The sequence below is a fragment of the Neoarius graeffei genome, chromosome 23 (assembly GCF_027579695.1).
Source record: "Neoarius graeffei isolate fNeoGra1 chromosome 23, fNeoGra1.pri, whole genome shotgun sequence".
NCBI classification, from domain to species: domain Eukaryota; kingdom Metazoa; phylum Chordata; class Actinopteri; order Siluriformes; family Ariidae; genus Neoarius; species Neoarius graeffei.
The window spans coordinates 13,593,090-13,619,344 of record NC_083591.1 but is presented as its reverse complement, the minus strand read 5'-3'; the positions used below and the strand labels follow the sequence as shown (position 1 = coordinate 13,619,344).

The window sequence follows — 26,255 nt, the reverse complement described above, 5'->3', positions numbered from 1 at the left end:
ACCAAAATTTACACAACTGCGTTCTCTAGGATTCTTTCAAGCAGAGCACTTCTAAATTCTGATTAGTTGCCGGTGGACCATCATAGCTCATGACCATAAATTTGCCTGGACTTCATCTTTATTCTGATGCCCCACCATGTAATATGTGCCACCAACCATGTTGCTGCCAAGAGACGCTGGCTCACATAGAAAATGAACGACTTCTGGTCATTTTGACGCTATGGCCTAAAGGTTAACGAAGCAGCTTTGGGACCAAAAGGTTGCTGGTTCGATTCCCTGGACCAGCAGGAATGGCTGAAGTGCCCTTGAGCAAGGCGACTAATCCCCAACTGCTCCCCGGGCTGCCCACTGCTGTGGGTATGTCAGGGTCCTGTTGTATGTCACTCTGGATAAGAGTGTCTGTTAAATGCCTGTAATGTAATGTAATGATGCGTTTGTTACATTTGGTGTGAACATTGGGTAAGGGTGTTTTCAAACTTGGTCCCTTTCAGCCCTTAAAATGAACTGAGTGATTGGTTAGCATTTTTTGTACATACGTGAACACGTCAAATGAGCTCACACCCGTCTGAAACCAACCTAACTGAAACCACCTCTTGAGGTTCACTTCAAATTAGCATTATATATTGCTTAGCCTGTGCATTGTGAACACAAAGCGCTCCAGATTCACTTTGTCTTTTGCCAGTGTATTTTAACCCTCTAGGTTTGCTGTAGACAGATCACATCCTATTGCAGTTGTTCCAGGTGAAAGCTACCCATAATTCAAAGCAGTAAAGATCTGAGAGCTCTAAGGTTGAAAATGTATACAGTAATGTACAAATACTATAATATACAAGAGATATAAAATTTTTAATAAAACATCTTGAAATAGTGTAACACATTTAGAGCTAAAATGTGTAGGATTTTATTCTTAAAAACATGATCATTGAGTCATAGGAGAAAGAAGTCTCCATAATATGATGTTTCCGAGCTCCTGTGAGTCACCCAGACAATCCTGTAATAGCAAGTGTTAGAATTGGCTGGAAATTTGTTTGCGTACATCTGTTTTCACTTGATTTTAAAATGCGTCTTGGGCAACTGAGTCACAATTCAGTTCAGTTCAGTTATCCCTTGACTGCTGAGGCTGTAGGGGTGCCATGCTAGACTGGGTGGTCAACACCTTCTACTGGTCACGGTCCTCTGTGAAGCAAAGGAGAGTGTCAAGGCTGCTGTCGGTCCAACTCTTGATGTTGTCCAACCAAGCCTTTCTTGGTCTGCCTCGTTGGCACTTACCTTCTATTGTGCCTTGGAGAAATGTTTTGGCTAAGGAGTTGTGGCGGCTCACATGTCCATACCAGCCAAGTTTTCTGCACCTAATGACTGCTAAGAGTGGTTCCTGTCTACCTGCAAGGTTATTAACTTGTTGCCTGACAAACTTGTTAGTCCTGTACTCTATATATGAGATGCAAATGAGGGGGCAAATGGGGGCCAACATAGTCACTGGATGCTGGTATGAGCGAGCTCTATACTGGATCTAAAACATTCACCGAGTGGCGCAGACCTCAAGTCCTACTCTGACCTCCTTGTGGTGCCACCTGGATTAAAACCGACAGGAGAGGACAACTGCAGGTACCTGGCACAGTATAACCAGGTCGCTCTGGGCAGATGGGGCTCGTCAGCCATGGTAGGCATCTGTCTAGGAGAAGGACACTCCGATATAAAACCTACAACCTGAGGACCTCGCTGTCACTGTCCCAGCTTGCTAGGCCATGGCAGATGAACCCCAGGTGTAAAGGGTGGGGCCAGTTCTGCACACACTGTACTTCACCTATAAAACTTCATTACGCAGGCCGAAGGATGCGTCCACGTCCACCAGCTCTTGCACCTGCCAATCCCGTATCAGCCTTGTCAGCCTGCAGTCGATGTGGACCATCACCTTCTTAATCTTCGTTTGCAAAGCCAAGCCAGAGAGATATGAAATGTATAGCAGTCTCCTGAAGCACTTATGTTCAAATGCTTCAATTCTATGTTCACAGCCTGCTGTTAGGGTCCAACTCTTGCATCCATATAAGAGGATGGATACCACAAGAAATCTGTATAATTGGATCTTTACTGGGAAGCTGGTGTTGTTGCTCCTGGAGATCACATTCAGTCTCATCATGGCAGAGGTAAGTCACAATTAGACAGCGCTAAATACAAGTGTAAACGATCACCAAGAAGCATTGTGATCCGATCACTCAAATCACATCCCGAGGTGGTCTGGGACACATCTGATCACATATCTTTTGCAGTGTAAACACTAATGTGTCCTGATGCATCCCAGAGAAGTGCAAATAGGGTCGTATACAGTACCAAGCCAGATACATCAAACTTTTTTAGCTGATCTCATGTGACCAGTCCATTCTGGCACAGCTACAGCTCAGCAGGTCAGCAATGCATGGGAACTGCTGCTTGATCAGGCAATCACAGTAAGAGCTAACCAGCTGATGGTAGTGACAACAAGCTCTGATTAAGAGCTTTTTTTTTTATGCCTCCGCCACCTTAAGGTGCAGGAGGCATTATGTTTTCGGGTTGTCCGTCTGTCCGTCTGTCCAAAAACCTTGTGAACACGATATTTCAAAGGCTAATGAAAGGAATTTCACCAAACTTTCACCATTTGTGCGCTTTGGGACAGACATGAACTGATTAGATTTTGAGGTCAAAAGGTCACAGGTCAAGATTACTGTGAGGTCAAATGTCCATCCCCAAACCTTGTGAATGCCATATCTCAAAGACTAATGAAAGGAATTTCACCAAACTTTCACCATTTGTGCACTTTGGGACAAAGATGAAATGATTAGATTTTGAGATCAAACGGTCTAAGGTCAATGTGAGGTCAAATGTCTGTCCGAAAACCTTGTGAACACAATATCTCCAAGGCAAATGAATGGAATTTCACCAAACTTTCACCATTTGTGCATTTGGGGACAAACATTAACTGATTAGATTTTAAGGTTAAAAGGTCACAGGTCAAGATTACCGTGAGGTCAAATGTCCATCCCCAAATCACAACTTAATAAGGTGTGTAGTCTACCAGGCGGAGGCATCCCCATCAATGCCGTTGGTGTCGAGTTCTATCTAGTTTTTTTGTTGTTCATTTAACAACTGGGTCAGTCACATTGATATGCTCAGTAAAGTTATTTTATCCTCATAACACTCATGCAATACTGAGAAACCATGAGTTGGAAATATTTGGACACCAGGTATCCCATATTGCATTTAGCACTAAATTATACGTCACTACACTATTGCTGTAATTGCTTTTACTTTCTGTAGGCCTATTACTTCCTGTGCATTGTGTGGTTTGGGTTACAGCCTACATGTGTGTACTCTCAGCCATGAGATTAATGAATGCAGTCGAGGACATCAATTGCATTTTCTTAACAGAGGAGATGAACCTCCTTCCGGAACCATAACATTAAATCCCGTAGTTTTATTTGCCACAACGTTATGTTCTAGAGATGATTACCATATTCATATATCATCTCTGCAGATTTGTCTTAATTTAGCAAACTGGGATTCACCCACATTTATTGTCTGCTCTTAAAAATAACTGAACGTACAGTATAAACTGTGAGGAATGTAAAACGCTGTGACTGCTGTTTGTAGCTGCATTAAATGAGGAATGCAGTTTTGACATTAATTTCTTGCTAGAGGCAATAAAGCTCAACTCTAAATGTGTCACTTATTGAATGTTTAAACACGACAGTATGTACGTCAGGTCAGACAAGCTGTAGGAAATGGAAAACAAGTCCACGCACTAATTTTTTCAGCAGTACAGGCAAGCTAATGAAAGAATCCTGTTAAAGGTCGCATACCACTGAACTTTCTTGACTTTAGTGTTACACACACACACACACACACACACACACACACACACACACACACACACACACACACACACACACACACACACCAGAAGGGAACTGTTAGAGCCTTCTAGTCCTTCAGAGAAGGCCCAAACACATCAGCATTTCAAATGTTATATTTAATTTCTTTCACAAATTCATTATAATTATCCTCTTCTAATTAAGGCCTCATTTTCTATCAAATGTGCTTCAGAAATGAAAGGGTGACTGTCCTGAAAACATTAAAATTGAGTTATCCAATGAGATTTGTTTTGTTTGTTGTCTCTAGGCTGAGAAGAGTTTAGAGCTGGCTCACTCATTGGTTAGGACTTCATTGCCGGGACAGAAGGCCATGGCAGTGTATGTTTATGTAGGAAGTGACAGATGAATTAACCAATCAGATTTTGATTTAAGATTTTGATTCAGATTTATAGTGGGAATGACCAAAAATGTATCGCCCTAGGCCTGCTCGAAGGCCAACGCTAGCTTAACCGCGAGTTGGCGCCATCAGCGGAGCAGTGAAGTCACCTTCCAGCCGGTGTAGCATTCATCAGTAGTGTTAGCATATGCTAATAAAGCAGTCAAGCCAGTGCTATCGAGACAGAGAAACTAAGATTTCTGTCTCCAGACTTTTCTTCCATGCACGCTCGCTACAGTATTTTTCACTTGGACTTAAGTATTCATTTCACTATGTAATTTACTTAGTAGCTTGTAAAACCAACATCGACAGCTACACACAATGGCGCGACCTTGCAGCCTGACGCTAATCCCTTGCATCCTTTGCCCTGTTGCTTTTTTGGTGTGTCTGGCTAAGTTTTGAGCTCAAGTCCTAGATCTGATAGTAATGTTTTGCCACTGATACACACACACACACACACACACACACACACACACACACACACACACACACACACACACACACACACATTTATTTATTGCCCCTAAGGCCATGAATTTTGCACTATACACTACACACTATGTGCTTTTCACTAGTCATAATGGCATGTTTTTGCGCCATTTTGGATTTTATTTTGTTCGACTGCTTACCTGCTTCTTGTCTTGGCTCCAGTTCATGGTGTCTAGACTACGCTCCATCTCTGAAAGCAGGGATGTGTCTCCATCAGTGCTCCTCTGGAGGGAAACCTCTTCCTGTAATTCCTCTATCTGAGACTGGAGAGCTTGAGCTCTGGCTTTTGCAAGCTCCACCTCTTGGCAGGCCTCTGCCAGCTATACACACAGATTCAACAACACATATTAACCCTCATGTTCCATCTACTCAATGGAAATTCTTCTTTTGGCTGCTCCTGTTAAGGATCTTTTCTGCATATTTGACTTGGCATAGGTTTTACACCGAATGCCCTTCCTGATGCTACCCTCCCCAGTCTATCCGTGCTTTTGACTAGCACCAAGTATGCACTGGCTTGCGCAACCCCAGTGGCTGGGTATTCTACCTAATCTGCAACTGTGGAGGAAACTGGAGCACCCAGAGGAAACCCACGCAGACATGGGGAGAACATGCAAACGCCACACACAGGGGTGATAGCGTTCCGGCGCCGCGGGAGGGTCTAATTCGTGCTGTGACTGCACTTTTTTCCCACTAGTTCCATATCATGCGAATTCCCTTTACTGTCTATCTGCGCATCTCAGAATGACACAGGACAATGGGCGAACTAGATTTTTTTTTTTCCCCCAGCCACGGTACGCCGGAAATCCGGCGCGGCGCCGGAACGCTATCACCCCTGCACACAGAAAGGCCCCTGTCTGCTGTGAGGTTTGAACCTGGAACCTTCTTGCTGTGAGGTGACAGTGCTAACCACTGCACCACCGTGCCACCCTATCTACTCAATTGAATTGCTGTAAAATCTGTTTTTAAAGCAATATGATTGTTAAAGGCATGTTAAAACACCTAATATATGTTATTCGTAATTATATAACATATATATGGTTATATAATAGGTCTTGGGTGGCACCTCTCGTATGGATTGAGAGCAACAAAAGCTACTTCAGGTGCTTGAAAATTCTTCTCATGGCTGAGACTGTCAAAGCACCAGATTTGAAATGTCCACAGAATCTCCATTTGTTCATTAAACTGGAAAACTCAAGACAGTCAAACTGGGAATAAAGGATCATGACTGTGTGGGTGTTGTGTACCTGCTGCGTTTGCATATTACTTTGTTGCTCCTGCAAGGCCAGTCGTGTGCATAGTGAGGACACACTGTCTTTTAGCTCAGCATTCTCTTCACACACTGTCTCCAACCGCTGTCCCAGAGACTGCTCACGCTGTGTCAGTTGAGCAATCTGGACAAACATAGCATGCGCGCGCGCACACACACACATCCATGTATTCCCTTTAGAGTGCTTGGTGATCTAGATAGTCATTAACTAATAAAAACATAAAATGCCAAGTTAATAATTATTTGTGAGAAAAAGCTGTGAAGGAGTTCAGAAAGACAGGCAAAACTGTATTTTGATAAGGTCCATGGACTTAATTAGATCTAATTTATGATATCAGAAAGGTTTCCAAGATAAAGTTAAGGGTTCTTCTTCACTGGCTGTGTGTATAAGGCTGAATAGTTCACCTCTTCTTTCAAGGCACTGAGCAGTTCCTCATCTTGTGGTCTTGGGTGGCCCCTCTCGTCCAGCTCCTGCTTCAGGCTCTGCAGCTCAGCCGTGACGGCCAGTTTCGCCTCCATAGCCTACACACACACACAAAAAAAAAAAATGCATCAACACTTACTGGAAGTTCTGTGTGGTCAGTGGAAGTCTCTGAGTGAGTGAGTGAACTGGTACCTGAACAGTATCAGTGATGGTATAAAGCAATAAAGTGTCTGATTATTAGCACACAAGAGATGTGCTAATCAGTGATATGGGGTATTACAATGTTCAATATGCATATTGTTATTATGGAAAATACCAAATAGGCTAATCAGGAGGATAGATTATACCGGACACTGGACAGTGTGCTCATCAGTGTTGTAGTCGAGTCACTAAACCTCGAGTCAGAGTCCAGTCTCGAGTCCGAGTCATTAAAGAAAATTTTGAGTCGAGTCCGAGAACAAGACTCCACCCGCACCATTTGACGGTGGCTGTTGCTGCCTTTATGTGAAAGCGTCTCTGCTACTGTGTTGGACTAACACTACTGCTTGACTGCCCCATTTTAATTAACAGGCTACAGATAAAAAGCTTGTTTAATCGCTATGCAAGCCCCGCCCACTATCAACACGGCAAATAACATGAGAGAGAGAGGGTTAACACTAGCTAGTTCATCGGTCAGCAAGCAAGCCCCGCTATCAACAGAGCAATGAACATAGCGTGTCGGTTACTTTTCTAGGTGGAGTCTGGCCAAATGACGATTGAAGTTCGAGGTTGTCCCTGTCGTCTCCTCGATAGTTCTTCTACATATGGAACACATAGCAGTGCATTTTTTCCCACTGCACAAGAAGTCTTTATAAGCAAAGTGAACAATCCTAGGGGCGTTCTCTCCAGGTATTTTAACGCCATTAATGTTAATTTGTTCCTGAACATGATGTATTGAACAGGTGAATGTGCATTCACTTGCATGAAATTAGTACAAAAATGAATGTAGATATAAATATCTTATGCCAAATTATTATGGCATGTTACAAAAAAATAAAGAAAAAATCAGAGTCCTCGTCTCCAATTTACGAGTCTGAATGCAGTTAATGCATGAGTCTGAGTCCAAGTCAAGTCACAAGTCCATAAAATTAGGGCACGAGTTGGATTTGAGTCTGAGTCCTGGACTCGAGTACTACAAGCCTGGTGCTTCTACATTAGATTATAGTATACAGATGAAGAGTAAAAGCAAACAGCACAGTGTGTTAAAAGGATGTTCGGTATGAACATATTGTTAATAAAATTCCTGGGAAGGCTTTCCAGCAGCAATTCTTAGGAACAAGTCTAGTATGCAAGTCTATTACGTAAGATCATCCACTGATGCAAGGGTGAGACTTGGGTATAAACTGTGTCTGACAAGTACAAATCTTCAGGTTTCTCTTAATGTTTCTTTCTCATGGGAGTGTACCTTGCTCCTTTTGCTTCTGGCTTGCTCGGACAGATCTAAAATACATGTCCACATTTCTGTAAAACTGCTTTAAGACAGTGTGTTGTCAAAAGCACTATACAAATAAAACTGAACTGAATAAGCAATATTTTCCAGCAGGCTTTGCTTTCAAGGATAAGTCTGTCCCGTTCACAAGTATTTCATTACGCCTTTTGTGGAAATAATCTCAATTTTTTTTCCCAGCAGATACATTACTGTTTTTTAAGCAGGTTTACAAAGTAGCTCTGAACATATCATCATAAACCCATAAAATGATTCATATTCAATCCAAGGAGAATGCTCAACATAATGCCACCACCACCATGCTTCACTCTGGGGATGATTTTCTCAGGGTGATGAGCAGTGTTTTATTCATTTAATTCACAAATTCTCATTCTAAGCTCTTAATTGAACTCTGAATATGGCCCTTTCAGAACATCCGAAGGAAAAAATAATAGATTTATTTAAAAAAAGAAGAATTTATGAATTATGTGACTTGATACATTTTTGTCTAATCCAGCACCAGAAGGACATCCATCTCTGCTTTATTGACTATCAAAAGGCTTTTGACAAGGTGCGCCACTCTGAACTGTTCAAGATGCTCATCAGTATCCAAGTAGATGACAAGGACTTCCGCATTGTACAGTCGGTATATCGTGACCAACTAGCGGCTGTCCGTCTCCCTTGCAGCACAACGAACTGGTTCAAAATCAAACGAGGAGTACGACAAGGCTGTGTCATGTCCGCGGACCTCTTTAATCTTTATTCAGAAATGATCCTACGCGAGCTTGAAGAAAGACCTGAAGGCATTATTATCAACGGCGTCAAGATAAACAATCTCAGATACGCTGATGATATCGTCCTGCTGGCTTGGTCCGAGGAAGAGCTCCACTCCCTCTTCGATGTTACGGTTGATGCCAGCCAGCGCCTTGGTCTTAATGTCAACACAAAGAAGACAAAAACCATGGTCATTTCGAAATCAGAGATCCCACCAACGTGCCAGCTACGCCATGGAAACAACTCTATTGACCAAGTATCCTAGTTCAATTATCTCGGCGCCAGTGTCACCTCGGACGCGCGATGTAAGAAAGAAATCCGTAGACGAATTGGAATAGGGAAGGACGCTTTTAGCAACATGCGCTCGATCTTCACTGATCGCAAGCTCTCGATGAAGATCAAAATCCAGCTGCTCAAGTCCTATGTATGGTCAATTCTTCTGTACGGCTGTGAATCATGGACGTTCACCACTGAGACTCGTAGAAATATTGAGGGAGCAGAGATGTGGTTTTATCGCAGGATGCTTCGCATTTCATACGTGGACCACGTTACAAACGAAGAGGTCCTCCGACGGGTTGGTATGGAGCGCGAGCTACTCCGTACGATTGATCAACGGCAGCTCAAGTTTCTTGGCCACTGTGTGAGAAAACAAGCACTTGAAGATCTCAGCCTCAGTGGAAGGATCGTGGGAAAGAAAGCCCGGGGAGGTCAGAGGAAAACATTCCTCAAGAACTTTGATCTCACCCCTGCAGACATCTGGGTCTTGGCAAGACAGAGGGAAACGTGGCATGATATGGTTCGCCAAACGCCGATTCGGCGATGACACTCTCGACGACGTCTAATTTGAAACCAGTATATAAATTTTTTTTTTTGTACCGCGAGTTGGCCTAGTGGTTAGCATGTCCGCCTCTCGATCGGGAGATCGTGACTTCTACTCACGGTCGGGTCATACCAAAGACCATTATAAAAAATGGTATCTACTGCCATTTGGCAAGGCACGCTGCAATACAGATGCGAGTGGGGAGTCAAACTCTTGCGGTTACCAGAGGACTAGCCCCCTACTGTAACCCTAGCTGTGTAATATGTGAGAGGCTGAGGGCTACGGAAACGGAGATCGGCGCCGCCCTATGCGCCACATGGCATGGGAAGGACTTTGATTTGATATAAATTTTTTGGAGCAACAGTTTCATAATTTCTTTCAGTTGAACACAAAAGATTAAACATAGCTCTGAAAATATAATGATAAACCAATAAAATGATTCACATTCAACCCTACGTGAAGGTATGACACAATGCTACCACCACCATGCTTCACTGTGATGTTCTCATAGTAATGAGCAGTGTTTCGTTTATTTAATTCATAAATACTGACTGTTCAGAACTTCTGAGAAAGTGTGTACTTAGTATCTACACAGCCATTTAAGGACAGTCGTTCTCCACATGCAACAATCACAATTTAAACACTCCCCCCCCCCCAATTAGGACACAGTGATGTAGCTATAAACCACGACTGAATTCTAAAATATTGTTGATATGAAAACTCATGTCAGTACATACGGTTATCCAGTGATGGTTCCAATGGTTCCCTTGTTAATTCCAATAAAAGACAGCCTAATTGACTAAGGGTCCCATTATTTTTTGAAAAATCAATATTAATTGATGTTTTCTGCCACAAGTAATGTGCCTCAGCGACCACACAATGAAAGGGAGTTATGTGTGCTTGTCAACACCAAAACAAAAGGGTGGCCTGATCCTGATTCAGCGGTCTGTGCCCCCTCACGTCAGTTCCCATCACGCACGCTCGAAAGAGGATCAAAGGCGAGCTTGGCAGATGGAGTGTGGCATCTTGGATTTGGCACTGGCATATAATCATGCCATATTAGGCACAGTTGGGGGCGACAGGGTGTGCGGGTTGGTTTCCAGTCAAACCCCGTGGTAATGAAATCCACAAACAAAGCTAGAGGCCATCCTGAGCCTGTCTACTGTTCTGTTGTGCTTTTAGGTAAAAACACCCGTATGTAAATGTTGCCAATAATTGGGATACAGATAAGACATATTGGGGCTACAATACATTTTACAGAAGTACATACAAGTCTGTGGGACATTCATTTCTAAGCAGAAGACACAACATGATAGTTAAATAAGCACGCTGTGGGATGTCATTTCACTGTTTGTTAATGCGTTTAACAACTAACTGAAACCCCCGGTCAGGACCAAACCCCTAGGGAGGTATAGTCAGTGGATGAGACGACCCAACTGCAATTTCTTCCCCATAGGGGCGGGACTTGCTTTAGGGGTGTGTTTCAATCCAAACTAGAAACAACCCCCCCTGCATTTTGGGTGCACTATTTACAGTGAACATCCTGTTAACATTTTGAGCGTTATCGCAATCCTAAAATAAACAAAATGCGTAACTATAATGATAGTAGGAATATGGGCACAGATTACAGATAAATCAGAGATGGAGGAATGAAACCAGGACTAAAGAAATTTAGTTTGACATTGACAAGCACTAAAACTACATTTTCCACCCTGTTGTTCTCAAAACAAAATGACAGAATCATGACCTCTTAATATATGAAAATTATTCATTAATTATTGCTCATGTTTATTCGACAAATTGAGCCAAGCACAAAAAGGATTTAAAAGGTATTAAAGGTAGACTGTCTTTCAGATTTTTCAAGCTTAGGTCATAAAAAGAATTTTCCCCGACAACCAATTATTTTTGTTTAGTGGACCGAAAGCTACTGAATTCGAATCACAGACTTCCAATTTTATTCTGTTTTTTTTTTTTCCCCCCAATAGGACAATTAATGAATTTAGGGCCATGTGGCCCTAAATTCTCTGCTACTTTTTCCTGCTTCACCATGACCCAATTCAAGATACTACGTCATGCATCATGTGGTGGGCTTTCCCCGTTCTCACAAGGCATTGTGGGATACAAATTTGAAACAGGAGAGAAAAATGGAGGACGCAAGTGTGGGAATGAAATGTGGGAGACCAACTACAGTAATGGTAAAAAAGCGAGAAGAAAAGATGTTGCGAAGGAAAGGAAACGCAGGACCAAACTAATAAATATCGGCGGTCAGCGAGCACCTCGGTGTGATCAGCTGTTCGTTTAGCAACAGAATGATATAACCGTCAGTGCACGGTCAAAGGTAAACCTGCGCATGCACGCACACACACACACACACACACACACACACACACACACACACACACAGTCTTCCTCTGTCTGCACGAAATGAGAGATTTCATGCACATTATTTGCTCGCAAATCCCCTCAAATTAAATAACTTCCTAGCCACAGAATGGCCTGATATTATGGAATCAATTTTGTGCCAAAATGTTCATACAATACTTTTGAAATATCAAACAAAAATGACAAATCAAAATACAAAAAAAGAAGTCAATTTTTTAGACTGGCAAACAAATCATTCATGTAATCGTGCAAAATATCAGTCTATTACTCTTCAGAAACCTTTTATTTTTGTTCCGCGTCTTTCTCAGTTTTGTTTGACGTAATTTATTTTGGTTGCGATTCCAGCTTTCTCGTTTGCGCTCCCTGACTTTTTGCTTGCAGTTTTGGCACAAACTTCACGTGTGGGTGGGCTGTCCAGGAAAGCATTCCCATTGGCTAACTTGTGTTTGACTGACAGCTACGCTCAGCTATTCCCCGGAGGCTGTTGCGGCCATTTCCTACTCGGATTCTGGCGGACTGTTTGACGAGTGACCGATCCATTGACGGTAAACAAGGATCGAGTGGACTTCAGTGGTGACTATGATATTGAATTAATTCAACAAAGTGTAAATTCAATATCATAGTCGCCACTGAAGTCCACTCGATCCTTGTTTACCGTCAATGGATCGGTCACTCTTCAAACAGTCCGCCAGAATCCGAGTAGGGAATGGCTGAGTGTAGCTGTCAGTCAAACACAAGTTAGCCAATGGGAATGCATTCCTGGACAGCCCACCCACACGTGAAGTTTGTGCCAAAACTGCAAGCAAAAAGTCAGGGAGCGCAAACGAGAAAGCTGGATTCGCAACCAAAATAAATTACGTCAAACAAAACTGAGAAAGACGCGGAACAAAAATAAAAGGTTTCTGAAGAGTAATAGACTGATATTTTGCACGATTACACGAATAATTTGTTTGCCAGTCTAAAAAAATTGACTTTTTTTTTCTTTTTTTGTATTTTGATTTGTCGTTTTTGTTTGATATTTCAAAAGTATTGTATGAACATTTTGGCACAAAATTGATTCCATAGATATTTTGCGAGATATTACAGAAATAAACATACATCACAATCAGCAAATTTCAGAGGGAACTAAATTTCACCGATTTTATGAAATCGAAAGGCCGTCTAGCTTTAAACTATATCCAGTATCGCTTTACTAAAAATAAAAAGGTTTTTTTTTTGCTTAAAAAAAACCGGATATAAGAAGAACTTTATTTATCACACGTACACTTGTGAAGTTTCTGTCTGCATTTAACTCATCTGAAGCAGTGAGCACACACACATGCCCAGAGCAGTGGGTAGCCATGCTAACAGCACCCAGGGGGCAGTTGGTGGATAGGTGCCTCGCTCAAATCGGAGCACCCGGAGGAAACCCACGCAGACACAGGGAGAACATGCAAACGCCACACAGAAAGGCCTCCCGTCAGCTGCTGGGCTTGAGCCCAGAACCTTCTTGCTGTGAGGCGACAGTGCTAACTACTACACCATCGTGACACCCTATATTATACATTTTCTATCCACATTCACTGGATATGAGCAATCGCGCACTCTGATTGGCTACTCTACTACTAAGCTGTCAGCTCATATACCGTGAGTAGAGAAGAACAAAATGGCGGAGTGTTTTGCTGAACCAACCAAGGACTCTACTCGAAAACAAAACCCCAAAAAATTTAAAAAAAAAAAAAGCAACAAGATACGGAACAAAAGTATTTGATGGTAAGAACGTATCTTTTTTTTATTTTTCAAGGATTATTATTATCGCATTTTTCACAAATTGCTCCTGTCATTTCACCGGTTTGTTTACATTCTAAGCGGAAATTATTTTGTCGGACTTACTCGATTTAAGATTTGAGTCCCACATTAATCTGAAAATTACCCAGTGATACTTCTTGATGGCTTTTGTTGTTGCGTTTTTTTTTTTAACATGCATATTGACAGTTCATCTAACAGACGAGTCTCAGATGAAGCTCATTCTTAAGCTAAATGGTAAGTTAAGATAAAACTACCATATCCAGTTCCTTCATATAATATTTATCTCCTTCTGTCAGAAACGGTGCAGGAATGAATAATTCACAAACACAATCTCATTTGTTCTGTTCCTGAAACAAATTAGTCTTAAAACTCCCATACACTTGCAAAACAGTAAACATGTTTGAAAATTATTTGATGTGCAGGGAGGAAATGTGGGTTATTACAAGTGTTTTGTCATTTTAAACGCACCACCATTTTTCCTACACAATAAAACCAGCACATTTTACGTTGCTGGATGCTTTATCGGATCAGTTTCGGCTTTTATATGAAATGTCAACATCGTGGAAGCATACGCCGTCATGAATGTGAACGTATACAGAAATCATTTGTAAAAGAGTTCATCTTTCTCACTCACTCACTCAGGTTGGTTTTGACAGACATGCAAATAAGTATCATTAAATCAGCTGCTATGTTGGACCTGCTATCATGGGTAGCCTATAATATTGACCTAGGCTGACGGTAACATCATATATTTCCTTGTCACTGGAAAATCACACAACAGCTTGACAACGGCGTAATGGTGTGACTGAGAGCGCCATGTGAGAATGTCAGGATGTTTATGGGCTGAAAGGCCAACCTATGCGTGCACACATGCACATGGAGCCACACACAGGGCCTTTGGGTGTCTGCATTCGCTGGTACGGGCAGACACTGGATTCCTGGAATGGCTGTTTCTTGTTTTCAGTGACCCTGCAACACCTGTTGTCTCCTACACTTTCTAACTCCCTACACCTATCCTCCTCCACATTTCTGCCGTAGATAAGTAGTAGCCAAATTTCTAAGATTGAGTAACCTCAGGACAACATTCTAGATCTCTCTCTCTCTCTTGCACATACATATTAAGGAGGTTCCAGGAAGGAACTTACCTTCTCAGGCACCTTGGAAACAAAAGCGCCGCCATTCACTACATCTGGTAAAGGCATTCCCTCTATCCAGCTGCTCAAAGTAGTTCTATTATAACCATGTTTCAGGCTGCTCTCGAACTCTTCATTTACTCTGCTCAAAATCTGTGACTCGTACATGGTGAAGGTAGAATCTGAATGAGCCATTTCCTCCTCCCAAAGACTCGAGAGATGGAACGATTCTTAAATGTACTAATTTCCTTGAACTTTGATTTCTGGAATGAACCTGCTGTACCGTACAACCCAAGTTAGGAATTACACCAGGAAACATGTGTGAATGTGTGACATGACAACAAAACAATGCTGCAGGCACGGGGGGGGGGGGGGGGGGGGGGGGGGGGGGGGTTAAGAAAGAAAAAAAAAAAAAACCCACAAGGCCCTGACATTCATCTCTTATCATCCCCATAGCCATTCTGATTACTCGAATAAAAACAGATAAGAAGTCCTTGTGAACTGGAGCACAGAGTTTTCGAACACTAGCACTATGTGCTGATGTTCTGTACAAAATCTGACCTTGACAGAAAGGGACTTTTTGAAGATTAGATTAGAGTAGAAGAGTGCGAATTCATTTTCTTTACCCAACACCAAGTCAACTATTCCAACTTTGTGAATCCTTCCCAAAGTGAAATTTCCGGACGATCTTGAAATTATTTGAAATACACCATCATTTATTTGAATCTTAGTTTTTACATCCAAGTCAAGTCAAGTTTATTTGTATAGCGCTTTTAACAATAAACATTGTCGCAAAGCAGCTTTACACAATTTGAACGACTTAAAACATGAGCTAATTTTATCCCCAATGAGCAGCCTGTGGTGACGGTGGCAAGGAAAAACTCCCAGATGACATGAGGAAGAAACCTTGAGAGGAACCAGACTCAAAAGGGAACCCATCCTCATTTGGGCAACAACAGACAACATGACTATAACATTAACAGTTTTAACATGAAGTTTTTTGTTGATGTTATAACTCTTCATTGATGAAGATCCACCAACTTTTCTGGAGGTGGTTATGTTTCCGTCTTCGTTTTTTGTTCCCAATGTAACTCAAAAAGTATTGAACGGATTTTGATGAAATTCTGAAGAAAGGTGGACCATGGGCCAACGAATAATTGATTAGATATTGATCCAAATCTGAATATATGTGACTTGGCAGAGGTATGCACTCAACCAAGTGCCCTTCTAGTTTTCTCTTTCTGTGCGCCACATACTTCACTAATGATCTCATACTCAGGAAGGAAGCAGGAAGAAGAGGAGCAGTGCTCCTGACAGTAAACACGCAAAGCAATGTTTTCATTCTCCTGCAGTCCAAGTACACTTTTATTCCATCTATCTGTACAACGATGCACTTCTTAGAGCACTGAAAGTGAACCTTCAGTAAACTCGTTCATCATTATTACGTATAAAGGACATTTACCTTGTTCTTTTTTTTTTAACCTGTTGCTTTTTGTGACTTTGATGTGGCAAAAAAAGTAGTTCAGCAGTTTCAGTGGTGAGTAATGCCACTCCTCATCTATTATGTGCTACGTCTTTAATGTAGAAGCCACAGCTGGGAGTAATCTGTAGTGTTGTGACTGTGTGTGTCCTCGGGGGAAAAAAAAAAAAAAGTGACTCAGGCAGGGGCATTCTGTCATTTTTATTTTTGGTGCTGTGATTACATGAACAACCGGGGCAGTTGGTTTTGAGTCAGCATGTTTGTTCCATTCCAAGATGCATAGTATATATCTTCCTTAGGCTTATATTTAGAACAAGCAGCTTAAAGAAGAGATGATTCACTTGGTAGATCAGCATTCCTACGGTACTTTTAAAGTGTTTACGAGCAGAAATCCTGACTCGTCATAATGCTGATTCCTACTGGCACGGCGCAAGGACACTAAACGTGGCCGATATGGCAAAACGATACTGCGTTGTCATGATAACGACAAATGATAAGTCTTTATATTTAGATTAGTTAAGGATGACTTGTCAGTTTTGTAAAGAAACATGACAACATCCAGTCAGCTTTTAGCCAGGATCAGTAATAAAAAATTAAACAACTCGCCAAACTAAGAAGACAGAGCACAGCCATTTCAGTCTATTAAAAGAGAAGTCGTGCTCACCACCTGGAGCTGTTCCTGAAGCTGCTGACTGATCTCGTTGTGCTGCTCTTCACTCCGACCCTTCTCTCTCTCTGCCTCGCTCAGTTGCCGGGTAAGCTGCTCAGTGTGGGCATTCAGAGCCCGGACGTCCCGCTCCAGCTCTCCCACCTGACTCTCCCACTGAGCCTGGCATCCCTGCAGCTTCAGCCTCAGATCGTGTCTGTCCTGCTCCAGCTCCTGTACAAGAAGGAAGAGAGATAGGATTAATCACACAGCCATACTTAACCCTCACGCTCTGTCCAATTACAATCCAGTAAAATGTATTTTATTCATCAGATATCCTGAAGGTGATTGATCACCACGAGGTGGGGTTAAAGGTATGTTTACACTACCGTTCAAAAGTTTGGGGTCACCCAGACAATTTTGTGTTTTCCATGAAAAAAGTCACACTTTTATTTCCCACCATAAGTTGTAAAATGAATAGAAAATATAGTCGAGACATTTTTCTGGCCATTTTGAGCATTTAATCGACCCCACAAATGTGATGCTCCAGAAACTCAATCTGCTCAAAGGAAGGTCAGTTTTATAGCTTCTCTAAAGAGCTCAACTGTTTTCAGCTGTGCTAACATGATTGTACAAGGGTTTTCTAATCATCCATTAGCCTTCTGAGGCAATGAGCAAACACATTGTACCATTAGAACACTGGAGTGAGAGTTGCTGGAAATGGGCCTCTATACACCTATGGAGATATTGCACCAAAAACCAGACATTTGCAGCTAGAATAGTCATTTACCACATTAGCAATGTATAGAGTGGATTTCTGTTTAGTTTAAAGTGATCTTCATTGAAAAGAACAGTGCTTTTCTTTCAAAAATAAGGACATTTCAAAGTGACCCCAAACTTTTGAACGGTTGTGTAAGTAAGGCATGAAATACGACAGGGTATACTATTATAGGAAAATAATCAACGATGTGCAAGTGTGATGCCCCCAACACAAACTCTTGCTACCCCAAAGTGTACTCTAACAGCATGTTCAGAAGCATTTTATTCCTCTTTTACCACAGCAATTTGCCAATAAGTACTTTTTCAGCGTTCCCCCTGGGTTCTGAAAAATATTCTCCACTTTTTTCCTTGAAAAATCAAGTCATAGAAGTATTCTTCACTTTTTCTTTTTTTCCCCCTTAGTTACCAACTTATCAAAGTGAACTTAATACAGGTTTATACCAACCAAACCGGCACAATTCAAATATTTGCTCAGATACAGCTCTCTCCATTACATATAAAATTTAGGCTCCACTCCAGCCTCTAGTAAGAAAGTTGATTTTGGACCATCAAGCTAAACCTCTAGTTTCAGCTTACTGAAGGTTATTTTAGCATGAAGTTATTCAAAAGAGGTATTAGGACTCCCTTTAGCCTCTACTTCAACATAAACTTGATTTACAATTGAACAGAGACAAGAAGAGTCTGGAAACAACCAACAGTGAAGGAATCTGAATTTCCCGTTGATTTACAAACTGAACACAGAATAACACCGTGTTTCACATCATACATTAGGCATGGAGACTCAATACGCCATGCCCCCAAAACATAGCTCCCTTCAGTCGCTTGCTGGCTGACTGCACGTTCACTTTTCCGGGTTTTTTTTTTTTTTTACCGACACTGTCTGATGTGCTCAGGGATCTGAGTGCGCCTCCCCCGTGGCTGTTTCAGCCCTTACATCATCTTCAGTGCTTGAAGAAGCTCACCCAAAAAACTCCGTCAGCTTTGCACCACTGTTTGGTTCACGTAGAGATAATTACACCACCACACCAGGCCGATTAATACGCATTGTGAATGGTCAAATGCTTGGTGCTCATTTGGTCATTACGTGTAGTCGATTTTTATTGGTAACAAGCATGTGCTTTGTATTATTTGCAATAATTTGTATTATTTATATGTTCATTGTTCTTGTTATCATTCATATTACAGCAATCATTCCCTCACCAGCCCCTGTTTTTGTCTCTCTTTAAAGTAAAAATTAATGAAGCTTGCCACCTTAATGAGAAACTGGAAAGCTTAAAAAAACCTCTGTCTTGAAACCTTTTCTGTATCATTAGGAAATTTAAAGGTAGGCTGCCTTTTAGATTTTTCAAGTGTAGGTAAAAAAAAAAAAAAGAATTTTCCCCGGCACCCTACGGAGTTCAAAATCACAGACTTCCAATTTTATTAATTGTTCTATTTAAAAAAACCTAATGAATTTAGGGCCATGTGGCCCTAAATTCACCGCTCTTTTTTTCCTGCTTCACCATGATGCAATTCAAGATACTACGTCATGCATCACATGGTGGGCTTTCCCCATTTGCGCAAGGCTTTGTGGAATGCAAATTTGAAACAGGAGAGGAAAATGGAGGACACGAATGAAACGTGAAAGACCGACTACAGTAACGGAAAGCGAGGAGGAAAGACGTTATGCTGTGAAGGAAAGGAAACGCAGGACCAAACTAATAAATACTGGCGGTCAGTGAGCACCTCGGTGTGTGAACCTGTAGATGGCAGTAATGCAACACTGGATGCCAGCTGCCATAAAACCCAAAAGAAGAAGAAGAAGAAGAAGGTAAACCGGCACATGCACATATCGGACTTCCCCTGTCTGCCTGACTGTGCGAAGGGAGTAATTTTATGCACATTATTTGCTCAGGAATCCCCTCAAATTAAATAACTTTCCAGCCACAAAATGGCCTGGTTTTTTTTTTTTTTTGAGATCTTGCAGAAATAAATATATCACAATGAGCAAATTTCAGAGGGAACTACATTTCACCGATTTTATGAAATCAAAAGGCCGTATAGCTTTAAAGTTAGTTTTATTTCTGACTGTGACAAAGCACCAACAGTGGATACTCTTTAAATCAATCAGATTTGAGAATTCAATAGCACCGAATAATAATATGGAGTAAATCTCAAGATGTACCCCCAATAATAATAATAATAATAATAATAATAATAGCAACAACTATTATCATCATTAAAATACCTTCTTAAAGGGGAACTGAAGGCAAATTTTTTTATCAAAATTCTATTTCTCTCATTTTATTAAACATAGGAATGCATTTTCGATAGCTATTTTGTCACCGCTATAGCAAGTTATGAGTGTTTGAAATATGCTATGGAATATATCAGTCCATATGTTGAAGCAATGGCCGTAAACGAGATTCGTCGAGACCTGCCAGACATCGTAGGACGGAAGTAAAACGTACAGCGGAAATCAAAGTGACCAACATCTGCCAACATTGTCAAAAGACGCGCGCGCCCTCTTTCGAATGCTGACGTAATCAAGCCGGAAGTTTTGTTTGTTTTGATAGCAATCACGAAAATTTGAAAAAAGTAGGCAGTAATCGTCATTTAAACTCGTTTTTGTGCAAAATTTCGTTTGGAAACCAGTTTGCAAAATGGCGGCGCTGACACCTGGCTGACACTTGACGTTTCGGAGTCTCGCACAAGTCTCATGAAGATCGCACGGATAAGTGACGCCTGCCGTGGACCAAACGAACTACATTCAACATGGCTAAAAAACGAATAGGCCGATAAGTATAATATTTAATTGTGATTAGTTGCCAGTACGAGTCACGATATAAGGTTACTAAAACCGAAAACGTAACTGAATAAACACGTTAATTAAGAAATAAAGCAAGTTTAAAAATGACTTCGGTTCTCCTTTAAGACACAAGCTGTTACTTTCTGAATGCGATCACAGTGAGTTTTAAATGAGAAATTAAACATAGTGAAATACAGACAGACAGTGTGGGGTTCATTAGGGGAAAGAGAATGGGGTTGTTCATTTTTCCCTTTGCAAGTGCAATTCACAGGCTGCAGAACACGATATACATAGGCAAAATTAACACAAGATTTATAAAGATTATGGAAAAATTGGAAACAAAGACAGTGATCACCTTTCATTTCATATTTAAAGACCAGTCAGTTTCAACACTTATCTCAAGGCATTAATCTCAGAACCAAATAAATGACCTCAAAACAACAACAACAACAACAACTTCTGAAATGTAAATGAAATACGACGAAGCATTCATTCATTTTCTGGAAGCTCTTTGTCCTGGTCTGGATTTGGAGCCTATCCTGGGAACACCATCTATACACAAGGTGGGAATACAGTACACAGTGGACATAACGCCAGTCCATCGCACATGCACATTAACACGTGCATTCAAGATAAGGCAGTTTAGAGTAGACAATTCACCTACACAGTATAGTTTTTTTGGAGGTGGAGGGAAACCACAGGAAAGCTGCACAGTAACCACAGGAGCTGTGAGGCAGCAATGTTACCTCTGAATCTTTATGCCAGCGTTTCCACCTCTGCCAATCAAAAAGAAAAATTCTTGTTTTCTTACACCATGCACAATTTCAAAAGTGAATACGTGGAGTCCACATGAGACCCAAAGCACTACAGCAGAGAGAGGTGGATAAAGACAGACATACAGAAAGCATGCAAACAAAACCGGACATACAAGCACAAAAGAGACCACCTTGGTTAACATGACACCCGTTGCCAAGTAAAAGAATGATATATTTACCAAAAACAGCAAGCGACAGAAATGAGAAATGGACGTTTTCTCAGTACGAGTTATTCTTCCAGGTTGCTAAACAACTGAGCATCAGCTGGTTTAATTGCTAACCGGCCGACTGAACACAAGAGACTTCTTAGCACTGGAGGACCTGCGTAAACAGATCAGTGAGCAACACATCTACGTACTGTATATAACGCATGTACGCAGTGGAAATTTTACAGGGAAATTCTTCTCTTTTCTAAAAACAAACTATTTGCCATTTATCATGCCTCATTAAAGCACATGATTAAAGGACTGGGACATGCTGAACGGATATGACTGCTTTTTAAGCAGGAGATCACTGTGAATGGATGCAGAATGAATTCAAATTAAAAAAAAAAGTACTCATCCATGTTTATTCATGTGAATGTAACATCTTAAGGTTGCGCAAGTGTCATCAGCTGTTGTTACAGGGTTTTTCCAAGTACAGCTGCTGTACGAGTTCAAAGGTCACTTTAATTTTTACTGCCCATGCAGACAGAGAGCATTTACATGATGAGCGAGGTGTTCTTGAAACGTCTCGCTGATCCGAGGGCAGTGTCACTCTCGCAGCCTTGTAATCAGGAGGACTTCTGACGTTCGCAAGATTAAGAGAGCCATATAAGATTAAAGATTAAAGGCAGACCTGGAACCTAGTTAAGGATTTACAACATAATTTGCTTCAGCGATGATTTGGTTCTATGTTATATTCTATATATATATATAGGCAGTGCATTGCTGGATAGGGAAATTTAAAAACAGTTGGTTGTAGGTGTTGGGTTGAACAAAAATATCTCTGAAAATTAGTATTATTATACATCCAGGACACTTTTTCAAAGTGTTCTATTCCTTTCTAGCAGGTTTCATCCATTTGGCTTAATAGCATGCAATATTGTTATCATATCGCTTATCCTATGTGTATTACGTCACTCTACCTGGAAAAGGAGCGTTGAATATGGTTTACAATATTGCATGGTTGTCAAGACAACATGACATCACACGTCGGAGATGTAAAATTTCCACGCTAGTGAGCGACTGACAATTTGTGGCCGCCAGGTTTGTTTTGTTAAATAAGGAAGATTTTGAGAGAATTTTGAAAGAGAAAGACGTGTTGAACACCCAAAAGGAATGTGTATGTATAACAATAATGTTTTGTTTTCTTTCCTCGTGGTATATCAGATGTATTCCATTCCATCAGTGCTAATCAATATTATTCAAATATTAATTACTGGTAGATTTATCATTGGTGGGGAAATCCAAGAATAAAGTTTTTAAAAAATATTTAAAAATAAATAAAGATCACCATACAGGCCAACATTCTTTCCTTTTTTATTTACATTTATATATTTTTGTGTGGGCGGCATGGTGGTGTAGTGGTTAGCACTGTCGCCTCACAGCAAGAAGGTCCGGGTTCGAGCCCCGTGGCTGGTGAGGGCCTTTCTGTGCGGAGCTTGCATGTTCTCCCCGTGTCCGCATGGGTTTCCTCCGGGTGCTCCGGTTTCCCCCACAGTCCAAAGACATGCAGGTTAGGTTAACTGGTGACTCTAAATTGACCGTAGGTGTGAATGTGAGTGTGAATGGTTGTCTGTGTCTACGTGTCAGCCCTCTGATGACCTGGCGACTTGTCCAGGGTGTACCCCGCCTTTCGCCCATAGTCAGCTGGGATAGGCTCCAGATGTGGGATGTGGTTCTTCTCAAAGCCGCTCAGATCCTTACGCTTGCCCATTTTTCCTGCTTCCAACACATCAACTTCGAAAACTGACTGTCCACTCGATGTTTTTCACTTGATCTCAGTGGTTTTAAATGTTACGGCTGATCAGTTGTTCAAAATTATGTTAACTCTTAAATGGTAGAAACCATTTATTCACAAAACATACATCATATGTGCAGGACGGTTTCAGTCTGTTCGCCATCGTGTTCAACACACGAAAACTAGTGAGCAACAGTACCGTAAAGAATGATCATCTCATCTCATCTCATTATCTCTAGCTGCTTTATCCTTCTACAGGGTCGCAGGCAAGCTGGAGCCTATCCCAGCTGACTACGGGCGAAAGGTGGGGTACACCCTGGACAAGTCGCCAGGTCATCACAGGGCTGACACATAGACACAGACAACCATTCACACCTACGGTCAATTTAGAGTCACCAGTTAACCTAACCTGCATGTCTTTGGACTGTGGGGGAAACCGGAGCACCCGGAGGAAACCCACGCGGACACGGGGAAAACATGCAAACTCCACACAGAAAGGCCCTCGCCGGCCCCGGGGCTCGAACCCAGGACCTTCTTGCTGTGAGGCGACAGCGCTAACCACTACACCACCGTGCCGCCCTAAAGAATGATCAAAATAAGAATAATCCAAATAATAGTGTTAATATAATTTTGTAATGGATGAGATACTTAGAGAAAGAGTTGCAGCTTGCAATTTGAATGCATTAGTCACTTTTTCCCCCCTTTTCATATACAGTAGGTGCAAAGATTTACTTTTTCCTCGACAACATGTGAAGAAGTCAATCAATCAAACAAACAAACAAAGGAGTGAAGCTATGGGAAATGAACCTACACTCATCACTCATTTCCCCTCTGAAAGTTCTGAACTTCACCCTTGATGTGCGCCAAGTGGAAAATCTGACAGGTGCCATAACTGCGCACCAGCACGACTGGTGCCATTCGAGCTGATCTTACCTCTATCTTCTCCGTGTACTCTTCCTGCAGTTTGTTCTTCTCCTCCTTCAGCTGTCGGTTCTCGGTCAGGAGCGCGTTCCCGAGTTGGGCTGCGAGCACAAGCTCTTCCTCCTTCCGGCGCAGCGCCGCGCGCACCCGCACCTCACCGCCGTCTCCGTACGGGTAGAAATCCTCCTCCAAGTCCATTCTGTGCGCCCGAAAACAGATCTCCTCCAGCCGACTCATAATGAACCCATAAACAGTTTTAGCTGAGACGGACCGGTTCAGGACTGTGGCTCAGTATAGAAGCTCTCTGGAGGCAGCCTGAGGGCAAATGAAGTGCAGAGAGGTGGAAGGATGGAAGGAAACTCCTAACCTCCAACGGTAAGAGGAAAAGAAAAAAAAAAAAAGAGGGGCAGGACCTGTCACTTACAGGTGACGGTGTGTGTTACACTGAAAACTCGGTGCCAGAATGAATGAGATGAAGTCAAGGTTGCCTGCTCGTTTTTCACCAAACTGCCAAAGTAGGCATCCATTCCATAACCATACACTGCAAAAAATGATCTCTTGTTGAGAGAAAATATTTCTTTAATATGGGTGAATTCATCTATTATTTCTTATTAGAAGTTTACTAGAACTCAAATATAAGATTATTTAGCTTACTTTGAGACGCTTTTACTAATTTCAAGCCTTAAATTTTCTTATTCTATTGGCAGATAATTTTGCTCATTTTAAGCACTCAAATCTAGAAAGAACCAAAATTATCTGCCAATAGAATAAGAAAATTTAAGGCTTGAAATTAGTAAAAGTGTCTCAAAGTAAGCTAAATAATCTTATATTTGAGTTCTAGTAAACTTCTAATAAGAAATAATAGATAAATTCACGGGCGGCACGGTGGTGTAGTGGTTAGCGCTGTCGCCTCACAGCAAGAAGGTCCTGGGTTCAAGCCCCGGGGGCCTTTCTGTGCGGAGTTTGCATGTTCTCCCTGTGTCCGCGTGGGTTTCCTCCGGGTGCTCCGGTTTCCCCCACAGTCCAAAGACATGCAGGTTAGGTTAACTGGTGACTCTAAATTGACCGTAGGTGTGAATGTGAGTGTGAATGGTTGTCTGTGTCTATGTGTCAGCCCTGTGATGACCTGGCGACTTGTCCAGGGTGTACCCCGCCTTTCGCCCGTAGTCAGCTGGGATAGGCTCCAGCTTGCCTGCGACCCTGTAGAACAGGGGTGTCAAACCTGATCCATAAAGGGCCGTGTGGCTGCAGGTTTTCATTCCAGCCATGCAGCAGCACCCTGATTTGGCTTATTCAATCAACTGACACACCCACCCTTTAATCAAGGGTGGGTGTGGCTGCAAGTATTTGACTGTGTGAAGACAGTTCAGTTGATTGAATGAGCCAAGTCAGGTGTGCTGCTGCATGGCTGGAATGAAAACCTGCAGCCACAAGGCCCTTTATGGATCAGGTTTGACACCCCTGCTGTAGAAGGATAAAGCGGCTAGAGATAATGAGATGAGATAAATTCACCCATATTAAAGATAATTTTCTCTCAACAAGAGATCATTTTTTGCAGTGCAGTGGGGTCCAAAAGCCTGAGCCCACACTAAAAATATGTGTTTGTTTGATTTATTTAAAAAGTGGAAATTTATGGAAAGAAAGAAAGAAATCATAATTGTGAGAATCTTTCTCATATTCCATTATTATGAGATAGCAGGTCTTCATTATGAGATACCCCTTGAACATTTTCACATTTTTCCACCTTACAACCACGAACTTTAAAAGTTTTTTATTGAGATTTTATGTGATAGACCAACACAGAGTAGCACATAACTGTGAAGTGGAACGAAAATGATAAACGGGCTTCAAAATTTTAAACAAATAAAAATCTGAAAAATGTGATGTGCATTAGTATTCAGCCCCCTGTTCTCTGATACCTCTAAATACAATCCAGTGCAATCAATTGCCTTCAGAAGTAATCTAATTAGTTAATAGAGTCCTACTGTGTGTAATTTACTCTCAGCATAAATACACTTGTTCTGTGAAGGCCTCAGTGGTTTGTTAGAGAACACTGAAGAA

The 26,255-nt window shown here is 41.6% G+C and overlaps 1 protein-coding gene across 4 annotated transcripts in view; it reads right to left on the bottom strand.

Moving 5' to 3' along the window:
• Window positions 1-24,503, bottom strand: part of si:ch211-235m3.5 (BICD family-like cargo adapter 1) — a 49,059-nt gene extending 24,556 nt beyond the window's left edge. For 2 of the 4 annotated variants that reach the window (XM_060905800.1, XM_060905802.1), the window contains exons 1-5: window positions 24,207-24,502; window positions 16,968-17,183; window positions 6,443-6,559; window positions 6,015-6,161; window positions 4,911-5,090 (exon numbers count right to left, since the gene is read on the bottom strand). In XM_060905800.1, coding sequence (XP_060761783.1) covers window positions 4,911-5,090; window positions 6,015-6,161; window positions 6,443-6,559; window positions 16,968-17,183; window positions 24,207-24,431 — 885 coding nt within the window. In that variant the 5' untranslated portion in view covers window positions 24,432-24,502. Of the gene's footprint in view, window positions 1-4,910; window positions 5,091-6,014; window positions 6,162-6,442; window positions 6,560-14,835; window positions 15,072-16,967; window positions 17,184-24,206 lie in introns of those variants that run through there. The other 2 variants (XM_060905801.1, XM_060905803.1) reach the window with 2 other exon arrangements.
• Between the last annotated feature and the right edge of the window lie 1,752 nt (window positions 24,504-26,255).